The 15215-nt window shown below is 50.9% G+C and overlaps 2 protein-coding genes across 5 annotated transcripts; one reads left to right on the top strand and one right to left on the bottom strand.

The window, feature by feature from the left end:
- Nucleotides 1-4231: 4231 nt before the first annotated feature.
- LOC108157988 (serine-rich adhesin for platelets) lies at nt 4232-8425 on the top strand. Its single transcript, XM_033390617.1, has 4 exons — nt 4232-4469; nt 4538-5523; nt 5743-7306; nt 7370-8425. Exons 1-4 carry the CDS (start codon nt 4232-4234, stop codon nt 8344-8346), a joined length of 3765 nt encoding a protein of 1254 aa, XP_033246508.1. The 3' UTR covers nt 8347-8425.
- Nucleotides 8426-8801: 376 nt separating this feature from the next.
- On the bottom strand, nt 8802-15004 carry LOC117185749 (uncharacterized protein CG5098). 4 transcript variants are annotated; one of them, XR_004472360.1, is made up of 7 exons: nt 14013-15004; nt 13794-13949; nt 13368-13561; nt 12908-13302; nt 10160-12849; nt 9414-10102; nt 8802-9198 (listed from the first exon to the last, which is right to left on the bottom strand). XR_004472360.1 is itself a non-coding variant. In XM_033390644.1 (6 exons), the coding sequence occupies exons 1-6, from the start codon at nt 14082-14084 to the stop codon at nt 9575-9577; spliced, it is 4032 nt and encodes a 1343-aa protein (XP_033246535.1). In that variant the 5' UTR covers nt 14085-15004; the 3' UTR covers nt 8802-9574. The 4 variants fall into 4 exon arrangements, 3 of the variants coding, with proteins under 3 accessions (XP_033246535.1, XP_033246534.1, XP_017147962.1); XM_033390644.1 differs by having other exon boundaries at nt 8802-10102; nt 12908-13299; XM_033390643.1 differs by having other exon boundaries at nt 8802-10102.
- Between the last annotated feature and the right edge of the window lie 211 nt (nt 15005-15215).

A 15215-nucleotide genomic window follows, 5' to 3' on the forward strand; every position in this document is an offset into this window, starting at 1 on the left:
CCAACCCTGCTCCATCCATCAATCATTTGGCCAAGAAGCCAAGCGCTTCAAGTGCAGCTGCTTAGCAGCGCTTAATGTTAATTGATCGAGCTTTTGTTTAATTAAAATTTCAGATTTGGGTCACACGATACTCAAACTCGGTCTTAGGTTCATATGCGGAAGTCCCAGACCCCTCCTACCCGTTCTATTCGACCACTTTCTTAGCCTCGGCCAAGATTACTCAATAAATTATGGGAAAATACATATGCAAGGAATCTGGGGAGCTTTTGAACCCGATCTGCCGCATTTTTCTGCCACTTTAGCCGTGTGAAACCCGAAATCGAAACCGAACCCGAGCCCCAAATGAAAACGAAAGCCAATTCTTCTTCGGTACAGTGAAAACAATCTAAAGGCCGACGGTTTGTTTTTAAAATGGATTTCTTTCAGACCTACCGAAAATCAACAGCTGCAGAAGATTCCTTTTATCCGTATTTGTGCTGGCAAAGTTTCTCGTCATAGGGAGGACCCTTTAGTTTTTATGGAGTTTTCACTGTGATTTAATTCCCATTCACACACACGCCCTTAAGGAAGACAGTTGACAGTGGTCTTGGGCCTTTCTTTTGTTGTTTTTCAGTATTTTTATGAACTCCAACTGTTACTGTTATGTAGGCTGGCAGCAGCATCATCATCATCATCATCATCAACATAAACTTCGGCAGCAGCAGGTTGTCACCGGTTTCCCGGTGGTACCGCAGCAACATCATACGCAATCGATCGGGTCTCTGTTGTTGTAGACGTATCTTCTTCAGCGTATATTTCGGGCTATCTGGCTGGCCGAGTCCGAATGTCTGGGTCTTATGTCTGGGTCTGAGTCTTGGTCTGGCTCTGCCGCTCTTCAAACTCTTTTGCGGCCAAAATATTTCGATTAACATTGAATGTTTAGGTTCAGTTCAAGATCGCGCCTCGAACGGTTCAGTTTAACCTGGCTCCGCTCCGCTCAGTAGCCGGCTCCTTAAGCCCCAGTTCGAATAAAGGATATAGTCGCATCGACCGACAGGATAATGCTTTAGCCTGACTTCAGTACTGTGTTTTTTGAAGTTATATACTGAAAGTATTTGTGTGCGTACATCCATAGGATATTGATTAAAAGAAAAGAACCCATACGACGGTTGTGCCAAATTAAGAAAATCAAATACAAGTTTGTCCATTTGGAATCGTTGACTCGGAAATAAATAAGGTAAAAATGTGGCTCCACGGAGAGTACCCCGAATAATCATCTAACGAACGGCGATTAATAAAATCAAATTCAAATGCTGAAAATGACAAATATCAGACACCCCCACGATCATACGAGCAGATGATGCAGTGCGCTTAAGTGGGAGCTACTTAGAAGATATGTAGTGAGCGAAAAATAAAGCCTTTTATGGAGCTACTTATTTGAAGATTTGTCCGCTGAAATAATGCAAAGAAAATATGAATAATTTTGATAATTAATTATGGGTTTTTGGGATGAGTAATACAGGAAGTAGTCTGGGAAAGCTTAGTAAAGATTCGATGCTCATTTCAAAGTTCAAAGATGAGAATATTGAGAGCCTATAATCGAAATGGAGAGTCGTTAACAAAGTTACAGAAATGGAATAAAAATACTGAAAACTAAGAGGCTTACAATTCTCGAGGTAATTCTCAATCTAACAGCCCCTCTCAAGAACATTTCCCCAAAACCGTTTAAACATCTTGAGGCGCTTTGATGTAGGAATAATGATTGTAAATTTGCAAATGATATGTTTACAAAACAAACACCAAAGCTCTCCAATCGGAATATCTAAGCGGATACAGAATGAGAGTTCACGGATCTCCCCAGAACGCTGGGCGCTCGTTGAAGTGGCTCACTCTCAGCTCGTGTTACGCACTCCGTTTACGTCATCTGACCATAAGTAGAACCCAGACTCAGGCCGAATTCCATAGATGCGGGCACTTCAGATGAGTGAGTGGCAGAGCAGCGGCGGTGACCAGCAGATCCTTCTACCCATCCACATCCCAGCCATCAATTCAGCTGGATGACACTCGAGAGTCAGGGGCTTGTCGGCGCCAAATAGTCAGCGATTTGCTATAATTAAATACCCGACTAGGGGTAACCCGTTCTCGTGATACCTGGCGAAGATTTATGGTTCGGCCCAACAAAACGTGCTGCCAATTAATTTGCAGCAAAGGCAAACTCAGTCGGAGATCATAATAAAATATATAATGATCCACGCATTTGAATTACAGCGAAAATATGTATTCCATCTCATTGAAAATGCCTTTGATGGGTTTATCCATTCTCTTTTTTGTGGGTTTTGGGTTTTGATTTTCAATGCAAAGTCTGTTATCTGAAAGTTTCCCTCCCCACTCCGTAGTGTGGCTTCTTGTTCGGGGTCGGGTCCCATCATCTTATAATCATCATTTGTCTGGCATTTTAATTTTTTCTTTGATGGATCATTGAAAACAATGAGAAGTAAAACATTTTCTTGTGATGCTTCCTCGTTGTCGGCGGTTGTTTGTTTTTTTGGTGTACGGTTTTCGGTTTCGATTTTCAGTTTTGCGTTGCTCTTGATAATGACCCTGAAGCTGTCGAATTGTAAATTGTTTTTGTAACTTGAAAGTGGAAGTGGAAGCTCTAGGCTGTCCAAAGATGAGTGTAGCACTTGGCCAAGTCCCTATCCCTGGCCCTTCCCCAGCTGCAGTCGATATTTGCATATTGAGGAGTACGCGAGTGGAGCACTGGCACTTTTTCCAGCGCTTCTTCTGGCATCTGTCCGTGGATCATTAAAATTCAATTAGATGTCGCTTAGATAGTCATTATGAAATCGTATGTAGAACTGGAGAGCTTACAGTTTGTTGACTCGCGGGAAGGTCGTTGGACTGTCCACCGAGCACTGCAATTATCAAAGCTATAATTATTGTTGGTTTTCTAATTGTTACATCATCCATCTTATGTAAGCACAATCGTTTGATTGAGTTATCATTTCAAACTGGTAGACAATTAAGTGCCGATTTGTTTGTCAGCCGAACAAAGCTCCAACTTTGGTCCGCTCTCTAAAACCTGAAGAGTTTTTCTCTGGTTTTCGCTCGCTTTGATTGCCTTCGATCTGCTTCTGCACTATTTATGTGGCATAGCGAAATCAATCATTGAGTGTTTGGATGGATGATGGCGGTTCAAGTGCTTTGTTGCTTCCTTACACAACAATGCATGGAGATAATTAAGGGTAATATTTCAGGGTAAACACAACTGAAGAAGGTGAATTGAAGACCAAGTGTTCGTTTGGCAAGTTCGTTGCCTAAGTCTTTCGTTTGAGCAGGCTTCAATTTGCGTGAACAGCAATGGTCAAAATAATAGTTCTGCCACCTGCCATTAATTCAGTTGCAATCGTATGTATCTGTATCTGTATCTGCTGTCAGCACATTTCATTGGGAACAAAATAATGACATCAAGTGACCTCAGCGGCTGTCCAACCGATGCCAAGCGTCCCGCTGCAAACCCACCGAGAATTGATTGCTCAAGTGCTTAACTGGAAGCGATTCGAATATTTTTGGTGCTCAGATTTGATTAGCGTTTGGTAATTCGAAATTAGTCACATTCTAATGCGGCCCGAGTGTGATTAATTGTGTTTGCTCAGCCAGGTGATTGATGGAGCCGCTGGATTATCAGTGAAATGACCAACACTCGTACCCAAACTGACTCAAAATCGATCTCAAATGGGTATTCATAATTATCTTGAGTGGCAGAGCACTAAGATCGAAAGTGATTCGAAATCGATCATAAATATTCAAAATTTTTCGAGAGGCACAACATCTAGATCGAACGGAAATCTCGGCAGCTATTTCAGGGTCAGGTCTCGCTTCCTTTTATTGTTTTATTTATCGGGCTTAACTGTCATTTGAGTCCGAATTCGAACCGTTGATGGACCCACGCAACAGTGCCACACAAAAGTTGCTCCCCGGCTGGAAAAGGCATTTGTTTGGGTCTCGATTCGCTCGTTTTGGTTACGTGAAAGAGCGGACACGCCTCTACCCAATCCGTATGCTAATCAGTCGGCTCGTGGTGGTCGCTCACTTACGTGGCTCCATACCCCATTGTCCCGCTCTCATTCGTATGCAAATTTGACAAACATTTTAATCAATGAGTTTGCCCCGATTCATGGTTTATCAATCAGCCTAATGAATAACGTTTGAGGTGTTGCAAGCGCCGGCTAATCCGAGCTCCACTTTCAGCATGCAGAGCTCCTGTCTGTGGATGGGGCTGCTCCTCTTGCTACTGGCGGCGTCCCAGGGCCAGGGCCAGAGCCAGACTCACAGCAGCGGGGAGCACTTCGAGGACGCCGACAAGTCCAGCGAGTACACGGACCAGCAGTTCGATCTGCGGCACACGATACCCGGCGAGCCCGGCCTGGACTACCCCATCCTCAGTGCCCCGCCCAAGACGAGCTTCGTGTGCAAGGGCCGCCATGAAGGTGAGTGGCATCTCTAGCCCTCGCTCTACACCACCGATCTAATGGGATCTAATCTGATTTCTTCACAGGCTACTATGCTGACGTGGAGAGTCGCTGCCAGGCGTTCCGCATCTGCGCCCACACAGCGAGATCCCCCCAGGGCTTCGGCTTCCTCTGTCCCAACGGAACCCTGTTCAGCCAGAAGAACTTCGTGTGCGACTGGTACCGTAACGTGAACTGCGACGACTCGGAGCGGTACTATGACATGAATGCTGAGAATACCGTGGGAAGTACCCACGAAATGATGGAGCGCGTCCGCCACATGATGGAGTACCCCATGAAGACCATAACGAAGGCCCTGCAACAGACCCAGACACATTCGCAGACTTCTCCCCAACAGCAGCAGCAGCAGCAGCAGCAACAGCAGCAGCACCATCACCAGCACCAGAGCCTGAGCAAGGATCTGAGCAGCGTCAGTGGAGTACTCACCCATCCGGCGGAGGCCGAAGAACCACAAATTGCTGCAGGACGGGGCGAGGAAATTAAAAGTGAGCCTCTTAATGCAGCAGGGCTAGAGACCATCTCTACCTCCGTCTCTTCTGACGATGACGGCGAGGGCATCTATGTGAACAGCCTGGGGGAGCTCTCCTCGGATCCGGGCATCCAGTTCGACCACACCAATGCCCACATCGTGGCCGAGTACCCGCGTGAGTATCACTACCAGAAGCAAAAGAACTTTGCGGAGCGGGTTAATGCGGGACTGGAGGTCTTGGCCGACACAGAGTCGACCTCGAGCGAGGTCCTTGCCCCTGACTACATGAAGCACATACGGAGCAACAAGGACGAGGCCACACAAGTGGATCTGGTCTCCAACATAAACAACCTGCTGGACGAGGTCTCCTCCGATGTAGATCCCTCCATTTCCGGCTACCAGTCAATGGCTCCGCACAAGATCAAGCAGCCCTTCAGGTTCCTCAGTCGCGGATTCGCCATGCACGGAGATGGCTCCAAGGGTAGCTCCTCGGCATACGTGTACAGCAAACCCAAACAGACGCCGGGCACAGTGAGATTTACGGTGAGTTGCAGACGGATCATCCACTAAAATCCCGGAAACTATCTGGCAATCTGCTCCTCTATTTCTTCTATCTCTTTAATTCATATCTATCTCTTACTATCTCTCTATCTCTCTCTATCTATATATATTTCGCTACTCTATCAACTATCGCCTTCAACAATGCCTCACCCACATATGTATACCTCAAACCACACAAACCACACAAATTACACTCCAAAGCCCAATGAGATACCCACCGAAGATCTCAAATCCACTGAGCACAAGCACAAGTTTGCCAAAATCGCCAGCACCACCCCATCGACAACGGAAGAGAGTCCAGCTCTGCTGATAGCCCCCACCCTGCCCACAGCGGAGGAGGCAGAAGAAGTAGAGCAAGCTGAGACCACCACATTGGCAGCAGAAACCGCTTCAAGCACTGTTGCTGTGCCACTCACCCTGCTGGAACCACCAATCCTGACTCCTGCACTCGCCATCGAATCCCTGGGCCAGGCAGCCGCCCTGACCGCCAGCCTGCCCCTCAGTGATGACCTGGTCCAGGTCGAGGAAAGTCCCGAGGCCGCCGAGAAGTCGAGCGTCCATCAGGAGGCCGCCAAGCTGCTGCTGGCTGGTGTGCAACTGACGTCCCACGACGAGGAGACACAGGTCCTCAACACAATTGAGTTGGCAGAGAGCAGCCCCTCCACAACTAGTACCTCAACCAGCACCACTCCCGTAATGATCACGTCCACGGAAACGGTTACAGAGATCAGCAGCACCCAGGAGCGGATTCGTGGCTATCGGCGCTACGCCCAGAATCGCGGTAATTCCACTTTGAGACGCGCCAACGTTCGTCCGCTGCCGGTGGTGCGCAGCACGACCAGCACAACGACACAACGAACCACCAATATGCCCACCCGCAGCTACCTGGAACGTCTGGCAGCAAGCCGCTTGCGTCTGTCCCGTCTGTCGTTGGGCACGAGGAGTACAACCAAGGCCCCGACCACCCAGGCGCCGGCCACCACAGAAGCAACCACTACCACAGCTTCCTCCTTGTCCTATGTGCGGGGTGGGGCCGAGCAGGGGCCGAGCAAAAAGCTATCGGCGCGCCACATTGATCGGGAAACGAAGGTCGAGACCGGGAAGGCCAGCTGGGAGAGTGTCCACAGCAATCTGCAGAGGTTCCAAGTGCAGCGCGGGAATCGCATCTACACGCCAGCAACACGAGCCTCCAGCAGCATCAGCAGCAGCACCACCATTACCAGCGCCACATCCACGACCAGCAGCTATCCCAGACCCACAGCAGCGGCATCGGTGAATCGCGGAAAGAATCGCTATTCGAACTTCAAGACGCAGGCTCCAGTCACGAGAACTCGGGCTCCAACCACCGCGCGAGTCTACACCACACCCAGAACCACCTCCTCTCCTGCCCTGTCCACCCTGACGCAGCAAATCTCCGCCATAGCCTCGGGCTACGGTTACACCCAGGCACCACTCAACCCACCGCAGACCCAAAAACTCACCCCACACGTATACGCCACACAAACAGTCAGCGACATTGCACCTCCCTCCTCTCAATCCATCACCTCGAGCCTTTCTCCCTCCTCTGGCTTCCTTTCCTTCGATAAGCTAACGCGCGCCATTGTTGACGAATCCGTCTTACAGAACTTCAAGAGTGTCCAGGCCAGGGGTCCGGCCCAGTCCCAGCAGCACCGTCCACTGACCAAGGCCAGCTCCATTGGCAGCAGGAGTAGCAGCGGCAGCGGCAGAAACAGCATTGGCTACAGCAAGCCACCCACAGCACCAGGTGAGGAGTCCTCAAGGTGAGGGTATGGCACGGTTTAATTCCCTCTCTTTTTCCGCTCCACAGCCATATCCAGTCTCACAGTACCCCAACGCCCGTCGCAGCTGCCACAGCCTGCCTTGCCCACCCAACCCGGAATTGTGATTGTCCGCGCCGAGGGACAACGGATTGCTCCGAACTCCGCCAGCAACATCATCGCCTCCCTGGCCACCCAAGCGCCACCCAAAGCCGCTCAGGGCAACTCGTACGTCTCGCTAAACGACTTCTTCAGCAGCAAGTTCGGACAGGGCAACGCAAACAGTGTTGCAGGCGCCACAACGCTGCAACAGCAGCAACAGGCACAGGTGCAGAGACAGCCTGCACAGCAGCAGCATTATGGGCAACAGCAATTGCAGCAGGTGCCACAGCACCAACATCATCATGTGCAAGTGCAACAGCAGGTACACCGTCAGCAGCAGCCTCAGCAGCAATCAAACTACATAACGCAGCAATACCAACAGCCCTCGCAAAACATTTACCAACCAAACATCTACCAGCAGCAGCCACATTCGTATCAGCAGCAACAGCAGCAGCATAATCCCTTCCAGCAACAGCAACAGTTCCACCAGCAGGCTCGTCCGTCGATACAGACTAATCAGCAGCCCTACCTGACGCCCAACATCTTCGTGCCGTACCAACAGCAACAGCAGCAGCTGCCACAGTTCCCTCCCCTGGCGCCGCCGGCACCTGTGACAGCCACTGGCTCAGTGCAGGGATCCTTCATCGGTGGACGCCATGTGGATCACCTGAATGTTCAGCTGCCTACGCTGGCCAATGGCTTGATTCCGGGACTGCAGCTTGCCCAGAAGCGCAGTGACGTGTCGGCCCATCAGCTGCAGCTGACGGACACCGGCGGCAGGCACCCAGCCAGCTCGGGATCGGGCAAGAGCAGGGAGCGGTCCTTCTACTCCGGACGCACCTCCTACCAGGTGCCCCAGAGCAGCGTGGGTCGGCTGCCCAACGACATAACGCAGCAGCTGCGCGGACGCCACCGACGCTACTGAAGGAGATTCCCCACTAGCAATACTTCATAGCATAGCTAAATTAATAAACTATTTATGCCTAAGTTAAGTTAACGATTTAATCTAGAGATCATTTGTTCAGACCCATATTCTATCCTGTACGTATACGTATGCGGCTGTATATTTTTTGCATATTTATTGAGAAATAAAAAGAAAAATCAAATATCTAGCGGTGGGAATTCTATCCAAACAGAGCAACTATTAAACTTGGAGAGAGTATATGTACTCGGTATACTCCCGATTAAATTAAAGAGTCTTTACTGAGGTAGAAAGACGAGTAGCTTATTATATCTAAAGAAATCGAAATCAAAGTACGAAAAGACCCGGTAAGAGCCAACAATGCTTGTGGGCGAAAGGAGGAAGCTATGCAAGAAATAACCTTTTGTTACTATTCTGATTCTGAATATTCGCCCCGATATATTTCAAATGATTTTGCGTTGCTTGTGAGATTAAGTTTTTATTGTTTATATGTTTAGAATTTAAAATTATCATCAATATACGTACAAGGTCCTATTTATACGAATACCTTACCATTAGTATAATTATTAATATTATTTATTATTTATACTTATATTGTTTTACAATTGTTTTCCATTTTGAAAAGGGCTTCGAATGTTCTCTCTTCTCTGTTTATACCCTACTTTGCTGCAACCTCAACTCCAGTGAATGCTGTGCACATTGCACACATATGTATCAATTGGATTTTCACATTTTCGGCGCTATCGTGATTCGTCCTGGTCTATTCAGTTGGCTGTCGGATGGAGTATGGCAGGGAGTATTCGTTGATGTACATGACACTCAACTGAATCAAATTATCAATTGGCATACGTGATGCTGTGGGAGGAGCATTAAATTAATTTAAACTAAAAGGTACTAATGTAAAGGGCACAGTGCTAGGGCGCGTCTGTGCACATCGAAAGAATAATTTAATTATGGACAACTAAGGATTTGTGAAAGGAATCTAACTAGAGCATAGAGACGCTTTGATATCTCCTGTGCTGTGCGTCAAAGCCTGTAAAATGTACAGCGGGTTTGTACAAAACACTTACGCTATTATGAAACGCCCCCGGGCCGGGAAACTTATTTACAAAGCCTAAGTATAGGGTGCGGTGGACAAGGGGCAGCGGCTTCGAGGAGAGCCAGAGGAAGAGGCTGCGCTCAACGCTTAACGCTTGGCGATCAGGAGACAGTCCCGGACGCGAACTCGAACTCAGGGAAGCGAACTGACATCAAACTTGGGTGGTGGTGCAACGGCTGGCGGAGCTGCTGCCACAGGCTCAGCTTTGAAGACTTCCGGCGGCTGTAAGTGTGTCTGTGACTCCAACTGCCCATGCATCTGGCAGAATACTTTACGTTCCTGCTCGTCCAGAGTCCAGTTGGTCGAGCGCGCACAGGGCACATGGGCAGTAGCCTTGCAGCACCGCTGGAAGCAGCACACACTGGCCCCCGTTTGGAAACAGACTGCGCACTGGTATCGCGTGCTATCCCACACAGCGGCATCCAGTCCGTTTACATGGGCGCCGATCAGCTGGATGTCGTTTGCCCAGACGGCGCAGTCCTCATGCAGCCAGACCTCGTAACCGTGGTCCGAGGTCTTACACATGCCGCGAAACGTCTCCACGAACCTGTTCTCAGTTGAGCAGTCGAGAGGATCCTGGGAGGACTGCGAGAGCGACTCGTTCGGATCATCGCTGTAGGCGTACATGCTGTCGTGGATCTGCTTGCGCTTCCGCTTGTGCTGCAAGAGATTGAAAATAAGAAATTCGAATGGCTAGAATAGCGCATTCAAGCTTACCATGCTGATCTTCGGTGCCTGCATGATGTGTGCCAGTGTGGCAGGCACTACGGGCAGGTTGCGTCGGTGCTGGACCATGTCCTCTCGTCTGCGCTTGCTGACGAAGACTCCATCGAAATCCTGGCTTCCGGGCGCCTGCAGAGCCGCCCGGTACTCTTCGCAGTCGATGGACACCAGATAGGGTCCGAAAAGGTCGCCCAGGCCCATCTTATGCGGTCCTCGCTTGCAGAACACACAGATCCAGGTTGAGTCGGTGGTGTCCGCATCGTAGCGGTTACTCAGTGTGGATATGTGCATTCCGCGCAGACTCTTCCTCTCGTGGGGCGCCTTCTTGGCCTTGGTCTGCTTCTCGTTGACGTCCTCGGCGCTGTGTGTGTTCTTGATGCTCACACTGCCGTCCGGCTTGATCAGTATGAAGGGCGACTTGAAGCGTAGATCAACGCCTCCTCCTCCATTCGTAGGCGCCGGAGTGCTGTCTTCGTCGGTGGTCGGCGGCTTGCGACCTCCGGCGGCCGACTTCTTTCCATTCTGCTTGGCCTTACTCTTCCCCGCTGCCCCCTTTTTGCCCTTACCGCCCGCGTTCTTTTTCTTACTCGCTGTGGGCTTGGCGATCGCTGCTTTGGCGGCAGCCACCTCGTTCTGCTGGCGCACTGCCAACGCAGCTGCTGCTGCTGCCGAGGTACTGGGCTTGTCATCATCCTCGCTGTCGAGCTCTGGTCCGGCTGCTGCCCGCTTTCTGCCACGCCCCACGGCTTTCTTGGCCTTGTCTGAGGGCTCATCGATTACGAAGCGCAGCAGGGAGGCATCCATGCCTATAGAGAGCCTTCGGGGAGGCAGCCGGCGCGAATTCGCGTCATTCGAAGGGGTTTGGATGCTAGGAGACTTGATGTCCTCGGTGCCAGTCAAAGGCGTGGATGTGGAGCGAGTTTCTGGCGTGGGGCTGTGCACAGGACTGGGAAGGGTCGACTTCTTCGCTGCCTTGGTGGCTACGGGTCGCACCTCGGACATGGGGACTGAAAGATTTGTTGCAGGTGAAGCTGACAATGGTGTCCTCGTTCCCGCAGGCTTATCCTCATCTTTGGCGCTGTCCAGAGCCAGCTGAGCGCTCAAGTCGTGCGCTACTGCGTCTCCGGCTGGCTGGGCAGGCTTTTCCGGTGGGCCATTCTGTTCCGGCTCCTCCTCGATGCCAGCAAACATCTCCTCCAGCTTATCCTCTACCTCTCCAAACGTAGAGTGTTCAGAGTTGACCGCAGGTGGTGTTTCTTGAGCTGGAATTGCTGCTGTTCCGGCTGTTTCTGGCACCTGGGGTAAGGAAGGCGCCGGTGCTGGTTGAGGTGGTGATTCTGGCTCCTTGGTGGTACCGCCACCGCCTACTGGCTCCTCCTCTTCATCGCACTCGTGCACACTCACCGCCGGCCTAGCATCAATGTTTCCCTGCTCCACGAGAGCCGGCGACGCGGGCGTGTCCGTAGTGGCATTGGTTTCATCGTTCTCCGGCTTCTCCGGCACCCGGGTATCGTTGCCAGTAGCATGACTACTATGGCTGCTGTGCGTGTTGCCGCTGGAGCTGCTCGAACTGCTGCTGCTGCTATTGCTTTGCGGACTCGGGGGTGGCATGGTCGGGGGAGTGTGCTTCACTGGCTTATCGGGTTCATCCTCGTGCTGTATACGCTGCTGCTCGGTCAGGTTTCTTTGGAGCAGGGCCTGCCGCTGCTTCTTCGTCTTGGGATTTTCGTCGTTGTAGAGCGTGGAGCTGTTGCTGTTCTCCGTTGGCGATGGCGAGGATCCCCGTCCGTTCTCCTGCGGCGCCTTGTCATTCTGCGATTCGGACTGCATGCCAAAGGGTTGGAAGTCGGAGCCCGCGATTTTGGGCGAATGCTTTGGACTGCACATGTTACTGTGTATGCTGGGTGTGTTTCCTAGCTGCTGGTGCATGGTGGTGGAGCTGGCACTGGCGCCTCCTCCTCCCTCGGGTGCATTCTCATTGGGCGTAACCCGCATGACAAGGCTGGATTTCCGCTTACGACGTTTGCGGCTGTTACTGCTGTTGCTATTCGACTCCAGCGACTCCTCGTTAGAGGTGGTCAGGTAGGGTGATTCGGGGGCATCTGTTACTGGTGGTTTCTCCACCTCTACCGCCGAAGCGGGTGGCAATGAAGGCGTCGCATTTCGATAGGATAGATCCGTGATTACAGTCTGATTCTCCGTCTCCGGCTGCGTCTTATGCTTGGCCATCGACTCGAGATTCGTCAGTTGCGAGCTGCGGGAATGATGTGTCGTCTGTTGGGGCGTTGATGGTGCTTGCTGCTGCTGCTGCTGGCCTGTACTCTGTTGTTGTGCGTGGAACTGAGAGCTAACTAAATGGGGCGGTGGCGGATGGAGGGGTGAAGCGGCCAAAACAGGCTGATTGCCCACATGCTGATTATGATAGTGCAAGTGTTGCGGCTGGGGCTGGTCCTGCTGCATGTGTTGGTAGCCGCCTCCACCGTGGCTGCCTCCTACTCCACTATTCAGCTGGTGGTGCAGATGCAGCTGATTATAGTCCATTGTGGGAGAGTGCATCTGGTGCGGAGGTCCGGCCAATGGCGACTGCGGAGTTGGCGGCGTTTGGGGACCATTGTATTTTGGGGTTAAGTTGTACGGAGGCTGCTGCTGCTGCTGTTGCTGATGATAGTTGCGCAAGGGTGAGGCTGTTCAGGATTAGAAAATGATTAGCTGACGTTCGAATAAGGACCAAAGTGAACTCACGCTTTTTATTTGCATGCTGTTGCTGATGCTGGAGATTGTGCGGCGACAGCTTGTCCTTCTGCAAGTTCTTCGAAGATAGCACCTCCTGCTCGAAGCTACGCTTCAGCTGCGACAGTTTAAAGTTCTCGTCGCGACTCTGCATGTATTGCGGACTGGGGATGTTGTTGTTGCTGCCGGTATGGTTGCTGCTGCTGCCGGGTGGAAGGTTAGCCGTGGGTGGCGGCCGCGGTAACAGCGATTCACAGTCGCTGCCATTGGAGAGGACCAAGGAAGATGCTGCATTCTGGTTGCTCGACTGCAGCATTGCATGAGCCGCCGCCATGGCTGCCAGGTGGCCTTGCTGTTGTTGCAGTTGTGCGCTGGTTTGCGCTGCATTTGTCGCTAGGTTTTGGCTGCTTGAAACGGAAACATATGGAGATTAGCTCGGCTTGGGGCTATGAAGAATGGACATGGCTCTTACATCGTTGGATAGTTGGGGGCATGCATGAGTGATTGCTGCTGCTGCTGCGGCTGCTGTTGGGATTGCTGGGGCTGCTTGGCCAGCGGCTGGGCCGCGCTGCGTGCGGACTGCAAGGAGAGGTCCATGGAGTCGAATGGCAAGGTTCCAGAGTATGGCGGCGCCAGCAAAGGATTCATTTGATGATGGTGATCCAGCTGCGGAGAGTGAGAGTGTGTTAGGACATTGCTGCAAATACTATCGCGACATTTTGCAGGGACAATCACAAGGTATACAATGCAGGGTGGCAGCAGGCGACAAACACACAACAAGAAAGCAAATAATGATTACAGCAGATAAACTGCTAAAGAAGGAAACTATTCTACTGGCTAGGCGGGAGATTTGAGCATGCGTCTAGTTTTCTGATTCTGCTTTCTGTTTCCTAATTACGTTTTTATGATTGGCCGACATAAAATTGTAAAGGGCATCTGGCGGCGGCGGTGGCTGGGCGGACACGGAGGCATGCCAGGCCAGGGGCGAGCGCACCATGGGACGTTCGTTCGACATGTGCGCCAGCTGCGGCTGCCGTGGAATGTACGATGGTATCTGGAGATTGAGATTTTTTCAGTCAGCAAGGTGTGACTTCCAGATGGCCGAGTGGCTACTTACTTGCAACGGGTTCCAGGAGGGGTTCTGGGCTGCCTGGCTGAGGTGGCCGTGCGGGTGGTTGTTGTTTGCCATTGCCCTATTGCTCTCTATCACCGAAGTCGTCCGTTGGGCTAACTTGTGTCGCGGGAGGGAAGACCTGAGATCATGGGCAGTACCTGTACCTATCTAGCAGTCAGTTCCAGCATTCGGGTCGGAATGTGCCTGATAGCTTTCGCGATGAAAGGGGGAAAGCACAGCCTTCTACATAAGCATACGGCACGGGATGTCCTGCCACATTGTGTATGCAGCCGCCAGGCGAGCCGTACGTGTTCAACTCGAGCCAAATTAGCCGATTATATGTAGCTAGTGCAGGGCGCTGCTAATGCCCTTTTTCTTAGCCTATAAACAATTCCGCACGCACTTTTTTCACACCACCCACCCACTGGCGAAAGGTTTTCGGCGAGCGAGCGGCAGGCGCTCTCGTGGTCCTTGCGCGATAACAGGGGCACAAACAAGGCAGCCGATAAACTTATCGACAGATGACAGCGTTGTTTTGCACGCTACGCAAAAAACACGCGGTGTTTGTAACAGATGAATGTTCTCAATTGGTTTCGGCACAGAAAAGTCATTTTCCAGTTCTATGTCGTATGGGTTTTTTGGTTAGCACAATGAGTGGATGCGACGGCACAGTTAGTGGCTTTGCTGGTGATATGATATGCTGTATGAATACCTCAATTCTCAATTGCAGCGCATCGCAACTTCGTTGTGGCGGTTTGCGAATTTTTCTTGTTTTGGGTCGTGGACGGACATCCAAGACTGGCAAAATCGCATTTCCGACCGCTATTTGCTTTCAACACATTGCGGTGGCAGTACGGCGAGAGATGTGGCTTACTTTAACACAAGCCGCATTGATTTTCTTGTGTTTCACGCGTATTTTCCATAACAATTTAAATAACAAAATGTAATTTATCTGCCCTACAGTGTGACCAAACTAAGTCGTTCTAATAGTTCGTTTGATTTTGTGAACCTCTCTAGGCCACACACCTTGCAATTTTCTTAGATACCGGAAAAAATACCACAAATAAAACGCGTATTTTCTATGCCCTGCAGTGTGACCGTAGGTGTCTTTACTTTAAAATACCAGGTGTATGCTGAAAAGAACCATTTTATACAGGGCTGCCGATTTCGCTTTTTCCCTAAAGATCTGGCTTTTTTTTTATGCGA

This window comes from Drosophila miranda, chromosome 3 (genome assembly GCF_003369915.1).
Source record: "Drosophila miranda strain MSH22 chromosome 3, D.miranda_PacBio2.1, whole genome shotgun sequence".
Lineage (NCBI taxonomy): Eukaryota > Metazoa > Arthropoda > Insecta > Diptera > Drosophilidae > Drosophila > Drosophila miranda.